The sequence below is a fragment of the Lampetra fluviatilis genome, chromosome 11 (assembly GCF_964198595.1).
Source record: "Lampetra fluviatilis chromosome 11, kcLamFluv1.1, whole genome shotgun sequence".
Classification (NCBI taxonomy): domain Eukaryota; kingdom Metazoa; phylum Chordata; class Hyperoartia; order Petromyzontiformes; family Petromyzontidae; genus Lampetra; species Lampetra fluviatilis.
In genome coordinates this window covers 13,808,823-13,827,078 of record NC_136285.1, presented here as the reverse complement: position 1 = coordinate 13,827,078, position 18,256 = coordinate 13,808,823, and the positions used below count along the sequence as shown (strand labels likewise).

General features: G+C 42.4%; 1 protein-coding gene across 1 annotated transcript; it reads right to left on the bottom strand.

Annotated features, from left to right (window-relative positions):
• Nucleotides 1-4,338: 4,338 nt before the first annotated feature.
• On the bottom strand, nucleotides 4,339-18,256 carry LOC144934847 (rab GDP dissociation inhibitor alpha). The gene is made up of 11 exons (XM_078861058.1): nucleotides 18,047-18,256; nucleotides 15,496-15,603; nucleotides 14,204-14,303; nucleotides 13,553-13,687; nucleotides 12,562-12,760; nucleotides 11,767-11,898; nucleotides 10,741-10,840; nucleotides 10,016-10,187; nucleotides 7,284-7,428; nucleotides 5,766-5,820; nucleotides 4,339-5,405 (listed from the first exon to the last, which is right to left on the bottom strand). Exons 1-11 carry the CDS (start codon nucleotides 18,089-18,091, stop codon nucleotides 5,253-5,255), a joined length of 1,344 nt encoding a protein of 447 aa, XP_078717184.1. The 5' UTR covers nucleotides 18,092-18,256; the 3' UTR covers nucleotides 4,339-5,252.

The window sequence follows — 18,256 nt, the reverse complement described above, 5'->3', positions numbered from 1 at the left end:
TCGCCTGTTCATAGCAAGGCAAATGTGTATTTTGTTTATTTGGTTTTATCAGATTCTAATTTTTTTTCTAGTGTAAATCATTATCCTCAGCAGCTATGAACTGCTGTGACTTTAATGGTAAATCTGTGTTATTGCAGGTGTATATTAATGCCTAAAAACAATGAATTGCAGTACATGGTCTGAATAGCTTTTGTGTTTGTACTTTTCAGTCAGAGCCTTTCAAGTACCATGACAAATACAAGTCCTTTGCACTGTTCCACGGTGCAGAAGGCAAGGAAATTGCGTCCATTTACCAGGCACAGGGGCAGCTGCCAAAACAATCCTCCAACTATGTTGAACAGCTGGAGTATTTAAAGATGATTTCAAAAGAAAATGAGAGAAGGTATATATATACTTGATTTGAAGCTTTCATGACTGCAGGAATTTACCAGTCTTGCTGGGTCTTTCTCTCCCCCTGCCACCGCGGGGTGGATTTCCACACAGCTCTCTCATTGACATGCTAATTTCTCTGCTCCAGCAGACCCACCTCTCTCTCTGCCCCCCCCTCTTTCTCTATTTAAGACCACGACACAGAGGCATTGGATCACTATGTGCCTATGTTGTGTCTCTCTATGTCTGTGTCTCCGTGTCTGTGTTTTGTCTCTCAAATTTAGTTCTACCTGATGATGATTGCTTGTGTTGCAATCGAAACGTCGTATTCTATTATTTAATTTATTTTCTTTCTACGTGACTTTACCGAAATAACCAAAGAGTAAGGTATATATAATAATGCAATTTTGCCATGATCTGTGTTCATATAGCAACATGCCATTAACCTGTGGCATTGGTACCATGGTGATGTTTAAGGGTTTTAGCCATTAAGTTATGCAAAGCATTTTCTCACCTTGAGCAATCCTTATGGTTTCACTTGCCTTCACAGCCAAGCTGACATTTTGCAGACATTTTGTAGTTTCTAATTTGAACACGAAAGTAGTATGGCCATTCTGGAGTTAAAAAATATATTTTTAATGTTTCCTGTATGAAAATTAGCTCACCCACAATTCTATGCGAGTGAAACTTCCCTCGTCCACATGGATGTGAGTGAACTTTTATCCTTTTATCATAGCCTTTTAACAGGATTAATGGAACACTTTCGGAAGATTACTGTGTGACTCATTCACAGATGCCTGTTTCCATAAGTGCAGCAAAAATATTTGTTTGAAAAAAGCTCATTGGATGAACAGAAACTTACCCATTGGCATTTCCTCAAAACTTAGCCTGCAATGTATTTTGCTATAAGGTAATGTGAAAATTACAATGATGAGTATTTTGTCTGCTTGTGCACCACTGCAAATACAATTCCCAAGTTTTATTTGAACTCATCTTCTTTGCTTCTAGGGAAAACTTGGAGCACATTTTGTTGGTTATAAGCAACATGGAACAAAAGGTAAAAATACATGTTTTTATGAAAATAAAATTCATACTTGATATCCACTGTGGGGGAGCAGTGGAACATAGTATAAACCTGGTTATCTGTTTGATTCCCAGCCATGGATAACATCAATGAAGAATATCAGTATTGGTCACGGCACCCTCTCCACCAATTTGTACTGACCAGTGTGGTCAAGTATAGTCAAGCAAATTCCTATGACAAACAACATGGAAAGGCCTTCGTCCACTGAAAATGTCGCCGGCATTACATATCCAAATTTGCATCAGGATAATTTCGTCATAATGTACCATTTTAAATAATAACATTCAAGAACGCGTTTGTACACCAAGGTGATTGTACATTTGAGGGTAAAAAAAAATAAGTTAATAGCCAGAATCATTGTCTTAAAGACATTAAATAATGACAATGCAAAGCTTCATGACATTACTGTATAATCCAAATAAAAAACCCTGCATAAATTATTTTATAGAGCCTTATCGTTACATGCCAGAACAGCGCCATCTGCTGTTATCCAGCCTGGCTTTGAGCATCCAGTTTATGTGCTTGTATATTTGTGAATTCAGAAAACTCACTTAAATTCTTAGCTCTTAATTGTTTTATTAAGAATTTTGTTTTGGTAAAAATAGGTTATAAAGATCGTACACAAAAAAATGTATGTCTAAAATGAAATCCCAAAAGCGAAAATGGCTATAATCTTGGTCTGCTAGTGCAAATTTAGGATACATGAAAAACTGCCCTTTGTACCCCCTTGTGTCCAATTCATGTCACATGCATTTGCCTGAGGATGACCTTGCTGAGGAGTTTAAACAGCACGATGCTTTTGTAAAGAATAATTTACAACCTTTTTGACAACATTTGTGAAGTTGCTGTATGTGGAGATTGATCATACTTCATATTTATGGTCAGCACAAGTTGGTAAACTGAGGGGCTGGTTAGATATCTCTCAAAACTGATGTTAGGAATAAAACTTAGGTTTGTACATTCATTGTGCAGTGCACGATACACCTCGGCCACCAAATCACTGTGCCACTTTTCCAAGCCGCATGCTTTTCTAATTTTTGGGATGGTCATATGCTTCTGTGATTATCTTCAGAAATTACTTTACTCTTTTCAAATGTTTAAATTTCACAATTTAAGTGCTCGTTTGCTTGCATTCCTGATTGTCAGATAAACGAACTTCAAACGGAGCTGACGAGAGAGCGGGAGAAGAGAGAACTGTTGTACTCCGTGATATCACAGATGAACAATCTGCTGCAGGGACTTGAAACCAAAGTTGCCAAGCACAATGAGATTCTGGGAGAAGTCCTAAACCAACAGGTAATGATAAATGGGAACTTTCAGAATCACCAAAATAACTTTCACGAATTCCAGAGTCGTCTGCTGGGTGGGCAGGCACACTTCGAAGCACACATGAGTGAGCTCCACGAGGAAATCAAAAGCGTAGCAGCAAACCAGAAAAACTTGGCATTTCAACACGGCTTTTCCCAAACCAACCGTGATTTGTCCACCGAGCAACCAGCCAGATGCATGCCTCAGGTAGTGTGTGGTAATAAAGTGGTGAAAGTGGATCCAGTTACAGATGAGAAAGTTACAATGGAACTGAAAGAACAGGTGTTGCCGAGAGCTGTCAAGAGATTGAGTTCACAGGAGCAACCTACTAGGACAGTTATCAATCCTTTGTGCTTAGAAGACGATTCGGATGACGATTCTGATGACGAGGGGTTTCCTCTTCGCCTTATACAGTTAAAAAAAAAAAATCCTGTCGGTGAAATAAAGTGTGGAAATAGAAAGGCTCACCCTAGCTGGAGACAAAAAGAAAAGCCTGGAAAAAGAGTTAAGCACGCAAACCAAAAAAGTGTTGTAAAGTCACATGCGTGCAGTTTCTCTATGGCAAACCAGGTTTCATATTCAAAAAGGAATAAAGTCAACGATGTGACACAAGATAAAAACATCTCTAGAGAGGGCACACGTGTTACCTCAAGTCCAAATTGCGAATCATCCGGGTCATCAAACTCCGGCGAATCCAATAACAATGGTTCGTTATATTCAGATACAGGTTCAGCACGCAGTGGTGGTATAAGTCGAGAGCAAGAATTGTGGGATCTATCTCCCACCACCTCACCTATGTCAACAGCATGTAACTATACCTCATGAATTTCATATTCACAACAGACATCATTTGACAAGGTCCCTTGCCTGTAACATCTGGCAGATGAGCATTGATTCAAGCAAGTCGGACTCCTCATGAGCTGCAATGAACGTCAAAATTTATCCAGTTTCGCTTCTATTGAATGCTGCTAAAATTAGGCACTCCCAAGAGGCCGTGCAGCCAATGAGCTGTGTAATAAATATTCTATTTTCATGGAGACATGAAAGACTTGTCTGCATGTTATATTCTCCAATGCAAATGATAATTTTTCAGTTAAACATTTGATTATTTTCAAAGAGAATTTACTGTTTACAACATATTTTGACTGAAATCTTGTATCTGTTCAATGTGTTAAAGAGTTCAACATGTAGTGATGTGTTAACCAGACATTAGCTTAGTTTATTTTCTTATATACCAATGGGCTTGATGGCATAATCTCTTTAAAGTACGTGGTTTTCAATTGCATAATTTTACATTTCTTAGCAACGTTGAATCACAAAGTACAAATCTTTATAATCGATTTGAATTAATCTGCATGTTAAAATTGCTTACCGTATTTATATTAAAGAAAACCCATTTGTTAAAGCCAACAGTTTTACAGATAGAAAATGTAAACCACGTTTCCCAGAAAAGTTGGATTTTTTGTTCAAACGTTAATCCTTCCATGTTTTGCATTTGTTGTTGGAATAAAAATATTCACATTAAGATATTTTCGTTGGTACGTGTTGTGGATAAAACGCAATCCAAACTCATGACATGTCATCCTTCAGTTCTTTATTTAGATTTACAACCATGATGCCAATGTTTTAATTCCTCATCAGAACATGATAAAGATGACCATACTATCGATACTACTGTGATACATTGTTCAACTTGAGGATCATAACTGTAATAACTCGTTAAAGATTAACTACGTTACTATATCATTGCACAACGGCTACAACACCAGGCAGTTATCACGCTACAGTCTAAAATGTGGTCCAGTCCGCTTCTTTAAAGCAGCAGGGCAGTTGCCGAATAAATTACAACCGTTCGTGGTTCACTTTTTGCCACACCATGTAAACTTGCCCACTTTAGCAGGAATGTTCGTTAAAATGAGTGCTTTTCAACTTAGAAAGTGCAATCAAAACTCAACTTCAAAAGGAATTTGTTACTCTTAATACTGTACTGTTTTACTCCAAACAGATTCATGGTTACTTCATGTTTTGGACCGTTATCAGTGTCAAACCTCTGCGTGGGAAATCACATCTGCTGCCGCCAGCTTCTCTGGGAAGCCAACCTAAGCGTGTCAATTATCAGCCATTCTTTTATAACTTGGGGTAGCTGTAGTGAAACATTTGAATTAGGTTCTGTACAATTCACTTGGACCACCTGCAGTTGTAAATTCGCAAGTAGGGTACGTTAACACAAATATAATTACATGCAAATTGCACCGTTAACTCTTGTCCCAAAAAAAGATGTCACGAGTGTCGTTCTAGCTGAATTTCCCTACAGGACTTCATACAGTTGCAACATGGAGACTTACGTACGTCACTGGTGAAGAGGTGTGAATTGGTGTGGTTTATTGGCTAGGCTGTACCGACAGCCCAACTCGTGGGAGTGTTGGGTGTAAGGAGGGGAGTGGGAAGGGAAGAGTTTGGGGAAAAAGTGAAAGAAGCTTGATAGGGTTTATTACTGCTCCTCTTCCCCAAATATGTCGTTCTTCTTGCGCTTGACTTCTTCAAAGTCGAAATCTGCGCCCGTCACGCGCTTGTATATGTCCTTGATGTCGTTGCACGTAGTCTCAAAGTGAGTGGTGGCGTCGTAGGAACGCGAGATGAAAATCTGAACAAGTGGAATGAGACATTACAAATCGCAATGTTACGTTGTACAATGTTTATCCAAGGTGCAGACACGACTGCTTCTCAACTCGCCGTTGCAAATAGGCGAGACATGATTTTCTTTTGAGCAAAGGGAAGAGATTTTTTAAACTGATTTTTACAGGAAGATCAGAAGGGAGCTTTGAGCAAAGGAAGTGAACATTTGCTCTCAAAAGGAAGATTCCACATTGCTGTAATGATGCCAAGTTAATGAAATGTTCTGGACAGATGTTTTGATTGGTAGAACAGTATGTAAGCTTCAACAGTAACATTCTTCCAGTCATGACTGCAGCATTTCTATGACGAACAAGCAATGCACCATTACCTGGCTTTCGAGTCCAAGATCGGTGGGTTCGTACATGTCACAAACAGTGACAAACCTGCAAAGTGAGAGGTTCAAAAAGCTTAAATTAATACTTAAACCGCACAAAGTGGACACCTACTTGAATAAACATAACAATGGATGTGGTTCCCATCTTCGCTGCGGAAGTTTGAATATCATCTGCTCGTATACGTGTCTCTCCCAATGTAACTTAGGGAGAAGTGGTCAGAAATTCCAATGTAGTTCTCTACTGATAATGAAGCTACCAAACTAATTGCTTTAAAAATGACATGTAAAGGTTATAGTAAATTATAATAATAATTAAGCTGTTCACTTGCACAAATCCAGCATGCTTGGGTGTTAGAATAAAACCACTTAGTCTGGCACTTAATGGCATTGCAAAATTAATCCCCTTTAAAACGTCTGACAATAAAATTTAAACAAATTTGCAAGCTTATGAATTATAATTATAGTGCAAGAGCAGTGTGGTCACTCAGTGCAAGTTGATGGAGAAGCTAGTCATGCCCTCCAGGTTTGTGGCAGTACCCCAACTAGAATACTTGACGAGAACTAAAGAGCCACTTCTATTGCGGCGACAATTTGGCATCCATCGATGTTCACTTGTCCAAGTCAAAAGAGTACCCACTTGGACTTTGAGAGTCAATTTAAAGGACTTAAAAGCCATAGTTTTGCTTACGGACACCACCCACAGTGGGTTCTATTGATTTTTTTGGCACCATGGAAACAGAACTTGAGTTTTTGAAAAGGGCAGGTGCTAGGTGGCCTGGTGACTCGGAGGTCAGCAAGCTGAGCTGGCAGTATTGAGATCCTGGGTTCAGATCCAAACAATCGGCCGTGATGAGGCCGGGTTTGCAAGTTTTGCGAGTTTATGGTCTCAGCATGATCACCGATGTCTGCACACTAAAAATAACTAATGAATTTGATTTTGCACCATGGATACATTCCAGTTCTGAAAATGTAAACATGAGAATGACAAATGTGACAATTATTACGATCATATGCAGAGCAGAAGAGAAGTGCTGCTCCCTACTATGTGGACCAGAGTTCACTTAAAATTATCTCACAAGCAGGCGTTACATCGACTTTAACCGATTAGATTGTCCCATGAAATTACACCGATATTTATTTTGTTTTATTTTTCCAGAAAGCCACACCGAGTAGTCAGAGCTCGTTTTCATAAGGATTCTCTGCATTGGGTTTTATTTTCAGATGTTTTCAGCCAATTCACGTGTTTACAAATGGGAGGAAACTGGAGCGTCCGGAGAAAACCCACGCCTTGCGCGAGGGGGCAACACTATCCCCGTACAGATGAAAAACAGATGGCAATTAGTCCACTTACAGGAACTACCTTCTCCAGGCGAGACAGGGATATGGCACCTTGCTAGCAAAAAGGTGGTAAACAGAGAAAAAATCTAAACAACAGGTGGACCCGATTGGGTTGCCACAGTTGACCCCGCTTGAAGCACTGCGTCTCCCCAGGCAGCTCTGCTTGCTGCTCACTTCTGATCGATGGGCTCGAGCAGCTGCAGGGCCGGCAACACCTCGGCTTCGGGGTCTTCCGTCTCCACGGTGGTGCTGACGATGGCGATGTACTTCCCCTGCGCCGCGACGTTGTGCGCGAACGAGATCATGCACACGTAGATGTCTGGGGGGGGGAGGTGGCAGAGGGGAGAAAACGCGTCGTTAGTGCAGCGGTGATCCCATTTGTCGTTCACGGGTTCAACAGTCTTGTGCGAGACAAAACCCACAAACATTTCTAAAGCACAGCTGCAGAAGCACTTTCAGACCAACAGGATGACGATTTAGCCAGTTTTAGAGTTCACGAAGACCACAAGTCTCCTTTCTATGGGTGCAAGTACAAGACAACAGATATTCCAATAAGTAGACAAAACACAACACACACAATGCTAGATGAAGGCCTCTCCATGCTGTCAGTCATGGTGGTCATTTAAGCATGCCTCAAGCTGGTCAGTGCGAGTTTAAGTGGGGAAACGAGAACAAGTAAGCGTATCACCACCGACGTTAAGTCATGGCCAGAAATCAAACTCGGGTGGCCTGGGTTCATAGCGCAGTGCGCTCACCACTGCGCCACTGCTCCAACCCATAAAAAAGATTCATAAATATTAAGTAACATATATAGTAAATATATTGTTTTTGCAGCACAAAGATTGGTTGTAGTTATATGTTACTAACATGGTTCCTGGAATATAAGCACATTTGGAGTAACTTAATAGTAAAGGACAACCATTTAGTCTTCTCAACTTCTCTCAGAACTCAATTATGTTGTTTATTTGCCGAAATACATGAGGGATGACAAATGCTTGCATAATTCATTAATATACTTTTTATAGACTTTTTTCTTTTTAATGCTCTTTGGAAGTGACATTCACTTCGTATACTTGTACTTTTTATGAAGAAGATTAGCACTAATTAAATACTGTCATTTGTTAATTAAATATATTCAGTGAAAGCATCCTTCATCTCAGCACAGCTCTATGCAGCTATTTTAAATGTCCATAAATCAAATTAAGAACGTGTGTATAAAGCATTTGCATGTCCAACTACAGGAAAAACCGAGGAATTATTTTATAATACACTAGCTTTACGATCCGGCTTCGCCCGGGACTTGGATTCACCACACCCGGCCGCCTTTGTCTCCCCAGTGGCGATGTTCACACCACACCAGTTACTCGTTTGAGGCTAAGTCGACATAGGCCCAGGACCAGTTCAAATAATCGTCACCAGTGTTGGCCGTGAGCGGGAATCGAACTTGGGTCGCCGGGTTCGTAGCGCAGCGCGCTAACCACTACACTACAATGCGTCACTTGACCTTGATGTGCAAAAAATATATTCATTTTTGAGCTCCTCCCCCCCCCAAAAAAAAGTGTATTTTGTTAATTTTTGCATGGTGTACAGTCTGGAAAGTACCCACATGGCAAATTTCCAGTTTCTTGCATGTCGGGAAGTACGCTAAACATTTTGGACACACATTCACAACTTTGCCTTTTAAATATATGGAGATAGAAAATCTGAGGCTTGTAAAAATTCATCATCTCTTGTACTTGTGCCTAAACAAATGCCAAGGCCATTTGTGTAACTGCACAAGAAAACCATACCACCTCCATTAAAATGCTTTGAGGATGCACAACACATCTTCAGTGTGGCACCATGGTCTATGAACAGTGACACCTCCAGTGTAGGTGATGGTGTACCTCATTACATTTTAATGCACTGTGAGAATTGTGGGCTTTGCTTTTAAAAACCTATTTGGGTATTTGTTCTTTCTGCAATGCTTTTGAGAAAGCAATCTTACCATGTCAATTTCACTTAATGCACCTTTACTCTGCAACAGCATGATAATTGCAAATCCCTGAGTGAAGAACAATTTTAAAAAACACGTAATTATGTGGGCGAGATTGAAGCAGGAGTAATCTATCTGCATGCGGCAACAATTTGAAAATTGCGAAACAATGCCGCGTGTTCCAACTTGAAGATATTCTGAAAAATGATTGGGATGATAGAAATGTAGAAGACTCGTGAAATTTCACAAAACTTGCGTTAATTCGAGTTGCTGCACGATTGTCAACCTAAGCGCGACACCCATCCAACCACGTCCGGTTCCGCTCCCGTTGTTGTGATTTGATGAGGGTGACAAGGTTGGTAAAAGTGGAGGAGTAAACTTTAACTTAACTTAATATAGCATATGCAAATAACCAACAGATTGCAGTCAACAGATGACACATCGGGAGACCGTGTTACCGTTAAAATAATACCATTTTCAATTATGTCTTTGGGACCCAAGTAAGCCACCAGTCAGAAGCACTTAGCCAATCTCCTCTGAAATTTAATTTAACCGCTCCTTAGATTGCTTTAACTGCAGAAGCTGGTCAAACTCCTTCCACACAATCATCTAAATCATGTCAACTGCACATTAACCAAAAAAGTAAAAGGTCTCATTTTGCTGTATTAATTTAACAGCACAGACAACTACATCAGAAACCACAAGGGGATGACTGGTAACACTTTGCACTGATCAGGCAATCTCTCTTTACCTTCTTGGATACAGTTTGTGCACAAGTGGATTATAAACTCCATTAGAGTCGACACACTCTTGTCGCTGTTGGAAAATTAATAACTTAACTGATGCGAAGCAAAGACAGTAGGCGTCTCTGTTAGCCAGCTGTTATTTTTTCCGCGCTCACTTCGGTGAGAACATACGTGCGTGTGCTCACCTGACTTGCGGTTGACCTGCGTCTGAGGAATGATGATCTGGCAGGAGTTTGCATCGTTGGTGTCCTTGATGGGATGGCTCAGGATGCAAATGACACGCACCACCTGGCCCGACTTCTTCACGTAGTCGGCCGCGTAGCTGGCATCGCAGATCACCTGCTTACACCGCGCCACCTGCGCACAACACAGCGGCGGCACACATCATTCTCACGATGGTTTCCCCTCGAACAAACGACGTCAACACCGCTTGGCTGAGAAGCGGCCGATGGGATAACAAAGGCTTGTGGTCAGTTTAAGTCAGCCGAGGCTTTGGTTAACCAACAAATTATTACAAGTGAACAAAAAAATGGGAAGAACTGGCAGTGGTGTATACTGGACATGTGAAAAAGAGATACAGAGCTCATCGGATTCCTCCAGTCCAAGTAATGATACCGATTCTGTATAGGCACAAAGCACTGGAAAGGGGACTATAGAAATCCGAAATAGAATAGAAAGCATACAACAACGCATCACCTTTATCAATAAACACTGCCTTATAACAAGAAACATAGGCTCACGTTTCTAGCAAAAGCCATTTAAAACAATGGCCGTGAAATACTATATTCCCCCAAAAACACAAGCCTATGATGTATGTTTGCGTTATAACACAACGGAAATGATGATACCGAGTGTAGACAATTCAGATGCTGAGTCACTTGAACAACTACCAAAATTGCCCGGTCCTTACCTGACCCTCGGACTTGACACCAACCACCCGGCCATTCTCCATCACAATCTCCTCCACGGGCTTGTTCAGCATGTACGTTCCACCGTAGATGGCGCTCAGCCTGCGGCAGAGGACAGCCTCAGACAACCCTAATTCTAGATTTGAAGCTTTCGTGACTGCAAGGATTCATACTCTTAGGTTTTTTCGGTAAAGTCACGTAGAAAAATAATAATAATAGAAAATAATAAATCACGACGTTTCGGAGGCAACACAAGTCTCCGTCATCAGGTGGGACCGTCACAGCTGAATTTGTGAACCTTCCCGAAGCCAACTCCATATTAGTCTCGGATAATGCGGTCACTACTACAAGGACAAGTCGAAAAATGTAAAGGCATAACTTTTTCATTCTTTACAATCAAGGTTGAAAGCGTTGATGTAATAGCTGTCCATCTGTCCATAACGGTGGTGGGGGGGGTGGCAATTCTCGTGAAGATGATCAAATATGAAAGATGGACTTGCCCCTTGGAGAACCAGCCCAACTGATCAAAGCAGTGGCCACAACATCTTTTATTCTAATCAGAGCAAAAAAAAAGATGTGCAAATATGAAAATGCATTTTCCCGGAGAGTTACCTGTCCCGCTGCTGTACTACCAATTAAATACTTCCAAACACAAACACAAGTTGGAGAGAGCTACACAACCCATGTGGCCATGATTTTTCCTTAAATGTTGTTTCTGAAAAGTTGTAAAAATTTGTGATTGTGAAGGTATTTTCACCTAGAAAAAGAGATTTAACAAGAACTAAATTTTCTAAAAACAAGTGCAGAGGTGATTCAATGGATTGTCTCTCCATTGATTTTCAGCGATATCCCTCAAATACACGAGTTTTCTCCAAATTACCCCCACAAACATTAACACTCAAACGGAATTGGCCAAACATCCCTAATGCAAGCCCTTTGCTGACAAATAATCTCGAGAGACTCTCGGCTTTCCTGGGTAAAAGAACATCATCGTTGTTCGACGTGCGGCAATAAAGGGTCACACAAACCTGGCGAAGCCCTGTGGAAGCTCCCCAAGACCGTAGAGAGGGTAGAGGTAAGGGCTCTTCCCGTAGCGTGCCAGCGACTCGCTGTACAGCTTGATGCGGTTGATGGTCTCCAAGCATGGCTGATCCAAGTAACTGTGGCACAACGGCGACTCTGCTCGGTGAAATTTGTCGCCGCTCGCGTTCGCACGTTCAGCCACCGCGCACTTACTCATCACCATAAAAGTCATTGCAACACTCACACGTCTCCTTACTGGAATTCTCAAAATTGTGTCGGTAATTGCACGTTTGTGTACTTGCACAATTACAGCATTGAAATGGGGTTAAAAGAATAAGCTTGTAGTTAAAACTGCTATGTTAAAATTCTAAAGTTATTAAAAGTATGTAACATAGTAGTTTAAATAGGAGACTGCATGGACAGTTATGTACCCCACAAATCAACATGCATTAAACTCACCACGTTCACAAACACTACAGTATAATTTTCAATTGTATATATCGTTGGATAATAGTTTGAGCAATGGCCCTTCACTCGTAACACAGTTTCTTATATTTTATGGCATATTTTTATCTGCATATATGTTGAACTTCTTTCGCGCCGTACATAGCCAGCCGTGCTAATCGGAGGTGCCAAAAGGCAGTGATGAGGCAGTGTTGACAAAAGTGACAGGTCATTTCTGATTAAGGGTCACAATCCTGAAAAATCTGTTTATATAACCACTGAATAGGCAACAAGAAAAACTTGATCGCATGCGTTCGGCTGCAACCGCTGTTGATGTGTGCACTGGAGGCCCTCACTCGTCGGTGCGGTAGAGTGCCAACGCGTGGCCCGTGAAATCAATGACATCTTGTCCCAAGTCAAACTTCTTGTAGACATCGCGCATGGTGGTGGTCTGCGGGTCGACGCCCTGGTGGGAGTTGGGCTCCTTCTCGTCAAACTCTGCCACAAATACCAAGAACTTGCGGAAGCGGCGCTTCTCGAACATGCCCATCAGGTCTGCACGCAGGATAAAGACAAATACACCCCCCCCAAGTATAGCCTTAACAGACTGTTGGGGAAAGTGCTGCTAGCTAGCACCTATGAAGGTCAGCACGGCGCACGAGGGGATGGGTGGCCAGCGCCACGCCTGGCTGTCTTTGTCTCCCCAGTGGGCACACATATAAGCACAATCGCGTAAACGATAATATGCTATTCCACAACTGTCCTTTACGGCATGCCAAAAGCTATTTTTATTAATGCTTTCTAACGAAGCTTGAAAGAGTTAATGCATTAGCTGTCTGTAACAGGAGGGCATAACTCTCAAAGGTGATCCAATAGGAAACAAACACCAGCCAAATTGATCAAAAGGGTGCCCGAAACTTTGGAGCCAAAACCAGCGCTAAAAGGGTATAATTACACTGACGTCATCTCACGACGCCACACGTCGCACACCGTGAAATAATTGCTGCGTGGCTTTAAACGTAACGTTATCATTGCCAATATGTATAAACACTCATTAATTATCTGAAAACATGGTAATATATAGAAGAATGAAGACCTTTGGAAATTCTTGATACCAGCTCGCTTCCTGGCCTTTCTGCTTGTCTGTGGTTCGTTAAGGTTGTGAGATGCAATTTGCATAAACAAGATTGCATAATATAAACATAATTTTTTGAAATGCTTTCGAGGACAAACGCCCATTGGAAAGCATCACTGAATCGATGCACGTGCATGATCCTTCTTCCTTGCTAATATAGTCGAACAAGAGTAAAAAATGCTGGTGCAAGTGCAGGAGGGGACGCTGCTCACTGGAGGCGAGGGCCTCTGTCTCTGTGGATGGAACCTTGTAGATCTTGCCTCCCTTGTAAACAAAGCTGCCGTCCACCACCTTGAAGTCGAGGTAGCGCGTCACCTCCGTGTACAGCAGCATCTTCACCAGTTGGCCTGTGGAAGAGGGGAACATCCAACCACACACTAGTGTTAACAACAATCACCCGACGGAGCTTCCTGTTGTGCATGGACAAATACAGTTCTTTGTCAATCCACTGCTGGATGAGGGCCTCAAATTATATGTTGTGTGAGATCGTAAGAATATCCAATGGGTGTGCATCAATATTTATACAAATGTGTAATGGAAATTTACACGCATGGAGGAAAGGCAGATAAACAGCAATACTGATATATTCTACAAGCAAATGGTTATCTATGCTGCCAATTATTAACCAAGGCATATGCATATTTGTTACATTCTAGCAGGGAATTAACATGGAAACTCAAGAACAGACAATGCCCACCTTGAACCTTGACAAAAAACAAGTAGTTAAACCAATTTTACTACACCCGATTCAGTAAACGGAGCAATCGTCTCCAACTATTTCAGCGAGCAAAGAAGTGTGGTATGAAGTGATGGCGGGTTCAACGGTTGCAGAGTGACGTGCCCACAATGGCTGCAGCACGTGCCATTAGCCATGAGGAACTTTGGGATGAGGTCGACGTTCCAGTCACGTCCGCGGCCCATCGACTCCGGGGGCCCGGCAGGCAGGGTGAACCGCTTGTACAGCTGCGGAAGAGCGCACGCGTGCCGGCTGTGTGCAACAACTCCATAGAGAGCGATGCTTAAAATATGCCAGCCACCACCAAAACAGGGGCTTCTCTTCCTCTAGAGCAGGCCCCACTTGAACATAGCACGAGCAGCACATAAGCTGCACAAAGACGCAGTAATTTATAAATCGCCGAAGCGTTTCGTGGCTATCAGGCCCAAAAGTAGAGATGGCAGTGGTGGCAGTGAGACAATGGGACGTGATCTCCAACCCAATTAAGTGGTGTCAGCGAAGGGATTCCCACAGTCAGGCGTGGATGCTACTCTGCAATGTAAGTACCATTAACTCAATTAAAATACCAACACAGCCATCATGGACAATAGACTCGGGATTTGTAAAAAAAAAAACCTCAAGCTTTCAGCATCTTCCCAAGTTAAACTGAATAAATTAGATATTAATTCTGAGATGTATAAGGATACTCTTAAGCATCGGTGTTTTTGTGAGGGCAAGAAAATATTTGGCTTGTTTTTTTTCATGGACAGAAGCTTCCAACTATTGTTATATAAGGCTGCAGTTGGTGAACATCTTGCGTTGTGTTGCAGAGAATTCAAAGCCTGAGCTGCAACTGCCAAACATTCCACTTGACATTTTATTTTCAAGTGCTTGGGTTCATGGCATTCCAATGGCTGCTTGCAACTAAGGGCTGTTTGTGTGAAATGGATTTTATTATTTGTGAATTGTTATAAACACTCATAAAACATTACTGCACATGATCTTGCACACGTTCATGGGACCGTAGTGTCTTCACTCTGCCTCACAAAAATACATGAAGCCCTTATTTATATGCCAGCCAACCTCCTACATTTGAGCGCAAACCTTGGTTCAACGCCAAAGGCCCACACGTAAAAACCAAAGGGAGATAGTAAAAAAAACAACCTGCAGAGAATGAGCCAAGCCAGTGTTTGCTATGTGGAGGCATTTAGATTTAAAATGGACAGATTAATTGTTTCAACTCAGGACCGTGGCAGATGGTGATAGCTCACGGAGACCTACATCCAGCAGTGGACCGATTATGGCTGATGGTGATAACGATGATGGGAATGCACAGAAGCACAGCTGTTACATATACAGTGCTGCAGAAGTCCAAGTGGATTCATCTGGCTAATCAGGGCCTGCATAATTCCCCGCTCACAAATGTACATTCAAACATACCTCCTCCAAGGGCGTGATGGACGCGCTATCACCACCGTAGTAAGAATTGCGATCCATGTGCAAAACCTTCTTCCCGTTGACGGACATGATGCCTGACAGAATACATTCCTGCAAATGATGGAAACAGTCAGTGCATCGCCATGACTACAAACATACAAATGCAATTTGCGTTTCTGTATATTCATGCTGAGTGTTGCCTTCGGAGGAAGCGGCAACACAAGCACCCAATATAATTTTCATGTGCACGCACCTAAAAACAAATCCCATTTCTAGGAATGTCTGTATTGTTCATTGTTCTTCTCCTTGGGTATAATATACACATGTCTTAACACATTTGACTGGGCTATTATTAGCTGCACCAAATGCTGCAGGCTTACTGTATCTCAAAAATAATCCAAACATGGACAACCGATTTGCCAGTTTGCACACAATGGATGCCTTATTAAACAGGCAGTGTATATATTTCACAGTTTGCACTTGCATCATAACTCATTTTCAGTTGGCTTTTAAATTACTTGGGACTCCTGCTATAAAACACCCATTTCAGTGTTTCACCTTATCTGCCTTTCATGCACCAATAATGCAAGCATTAAATTAAGTGAAACAAGCATATTAATTATGCAAAACGTAACTGTACAGAAGTGCGGCAGCTGGTGGGTGCTGTACATTACGGCTACACCCAACGGAAATCCCCCAAAACCTCCAGGGTTTGTGCCCTTAAACAGTTAGCACGAGGCAGGCGATGCGTGATTTCATAGCCCAGTCTGGAGGGGTGGCTCAATATATGGTGTTAATCTGTCACTGCTGTATGCCATTATTGATTGCAGGAAAAAAAATATCTGTTTCATCTATATAAATGATAATAAAAGGCTTATTTTGGAGGCATGCCAGAAGAAAATGTTGCTGAAAGCATGTCTTCTCCAGTATCACTCAATGACCAATCTCTCTGCCAGTTCACCAATTATATCAGACGTTTGGTGGAAAAATGGTGAGGCGGTAGCTTTTTGCACCAGCGTTAAATCTAAATTTTAAAAATCCCAACGCATTTGGCAGATAAAAATAATGTTTAAATAAATGAATGGTGGTGAGTGGGGGGGGGGAATAATGATCCCGTGTCCTGTCGTCTGGACTATTCAAAGTGTAAAAATGAAAATGGCAGCAGCTGCTGCCCAGTCCGCAGGGGTGTGTGCTCGTACAATGCGGACGTTTCCCCCACAAGCTAATAGAAGACATCAGTGGCGGCTCTCTCCTGGGAGGGGGGGGTGGCACAACACAAATAGCCAGTGCCGCACACCTCAGCATTGTTCCAGAAGCCGCATTCGAGACAAATCAACAAATAAAGTCAAAGCAACATTAACAAAAAAACCCGATGCTTTGCATGTGTGTGGCAGGGTGTGGCCAGGTAAGAGCAAAAAATTGTGATTTTAAAAAAAATTACGATGGGTGCCTTTTCCCAGTGCGAATTCTCAACCCAAATTTTCGCAGCAGCATCAACATCTGCTGCTCCACCAGCAGCAGCAGCACCACTGTGTAAATAACAGCAAGTGGCACACGAGGAGCCACACCTAACACACACGTCTCTCGCATCCGCCATCACCATTCCATATGGACATTTAGAGATACGGCGGGGTTATGTTGCCCGTGATTTGGGCAACACGATTGCGTGCAACACAGCCAGTGGCAATTGACGCCGTGTCAAAAGCAACATTTACATCCGATTTGCCGCCTCAAACAACAAAAGCATAATTCTGTCACACGTACCCTGTTTTTATGCCCCTATGGTTTGTGACGGTACATTGTGACGCCCAGATAATAAACAAATGAATGCATTTGCAATTGGTAATGAAAGAAACAAGACACTTCACCGCTGTGTGTTTTGCAAAGAACAATGTTTACATCTTAAAGCCTCCGATTTCTAGACTCAATTCCACAAATCGATCAAGTAGCCCTATAAATTTGCTACGCGGTATTTAAACAAAACCTATTAATGACAACGCACCCGCACTCTACACAGTGCACTGTGACATCAGATAAACATTTTATCTAAAAGACTAAATAATATTACATTACATTGAAGGCGAACGATTCCGGTTGTCCGTCACTCTGCTGCTCTGAATACCTGACACGTCATCGCTTCCAACACCGCAAATGTCACCGCCTCGACAGACGGACAAACCACAACGCAGCACAATCACGACGCAATTTGCTCAAATTTACACATTTTATTTCGTAAAAGGAGCTCCCTCACGGCTGATTTAGCGATGTTATTTATTGTTTTGCTTAAAGATAACGGCCCGGCAGCCATGAAGGCCCGTGCGTCTTCCGCGGAGCCTGCGGCCTCGCCTGAATGCCCCGCCGAGCCGCGCGGCCCGCGACCTCGCAGGGACATCTATCCGACAGGCGGCGTCTCCCTTCGGCCTACCGACCGCTGCCGTTCGATATCAACGGAAGAGAAAACAAAAAAATCTACCTCGACAAAATGTGCAATTATTATATTTAAAAAAACAATTTGTACATAACCTTGCTGAACGTGAATAAGCTACAGCATTACCGTGAGGCCGGTGCCAAGCACAATCACATCGTATTCTTCATCCATTTTGCGAAACTGGCGGATCGGAGGAGACTCGACGAAGGAGGAACGGGGAGCAGCGGGACGAGGACGACTATGATGATGAGATGGAGCGCCGCGCCTCGAGTCTCCGCCGCCGACTGGAGCCGCAATGCCGCCTGCCGGCTCCTCCCCGGTGCTCCTCCCTCTCTG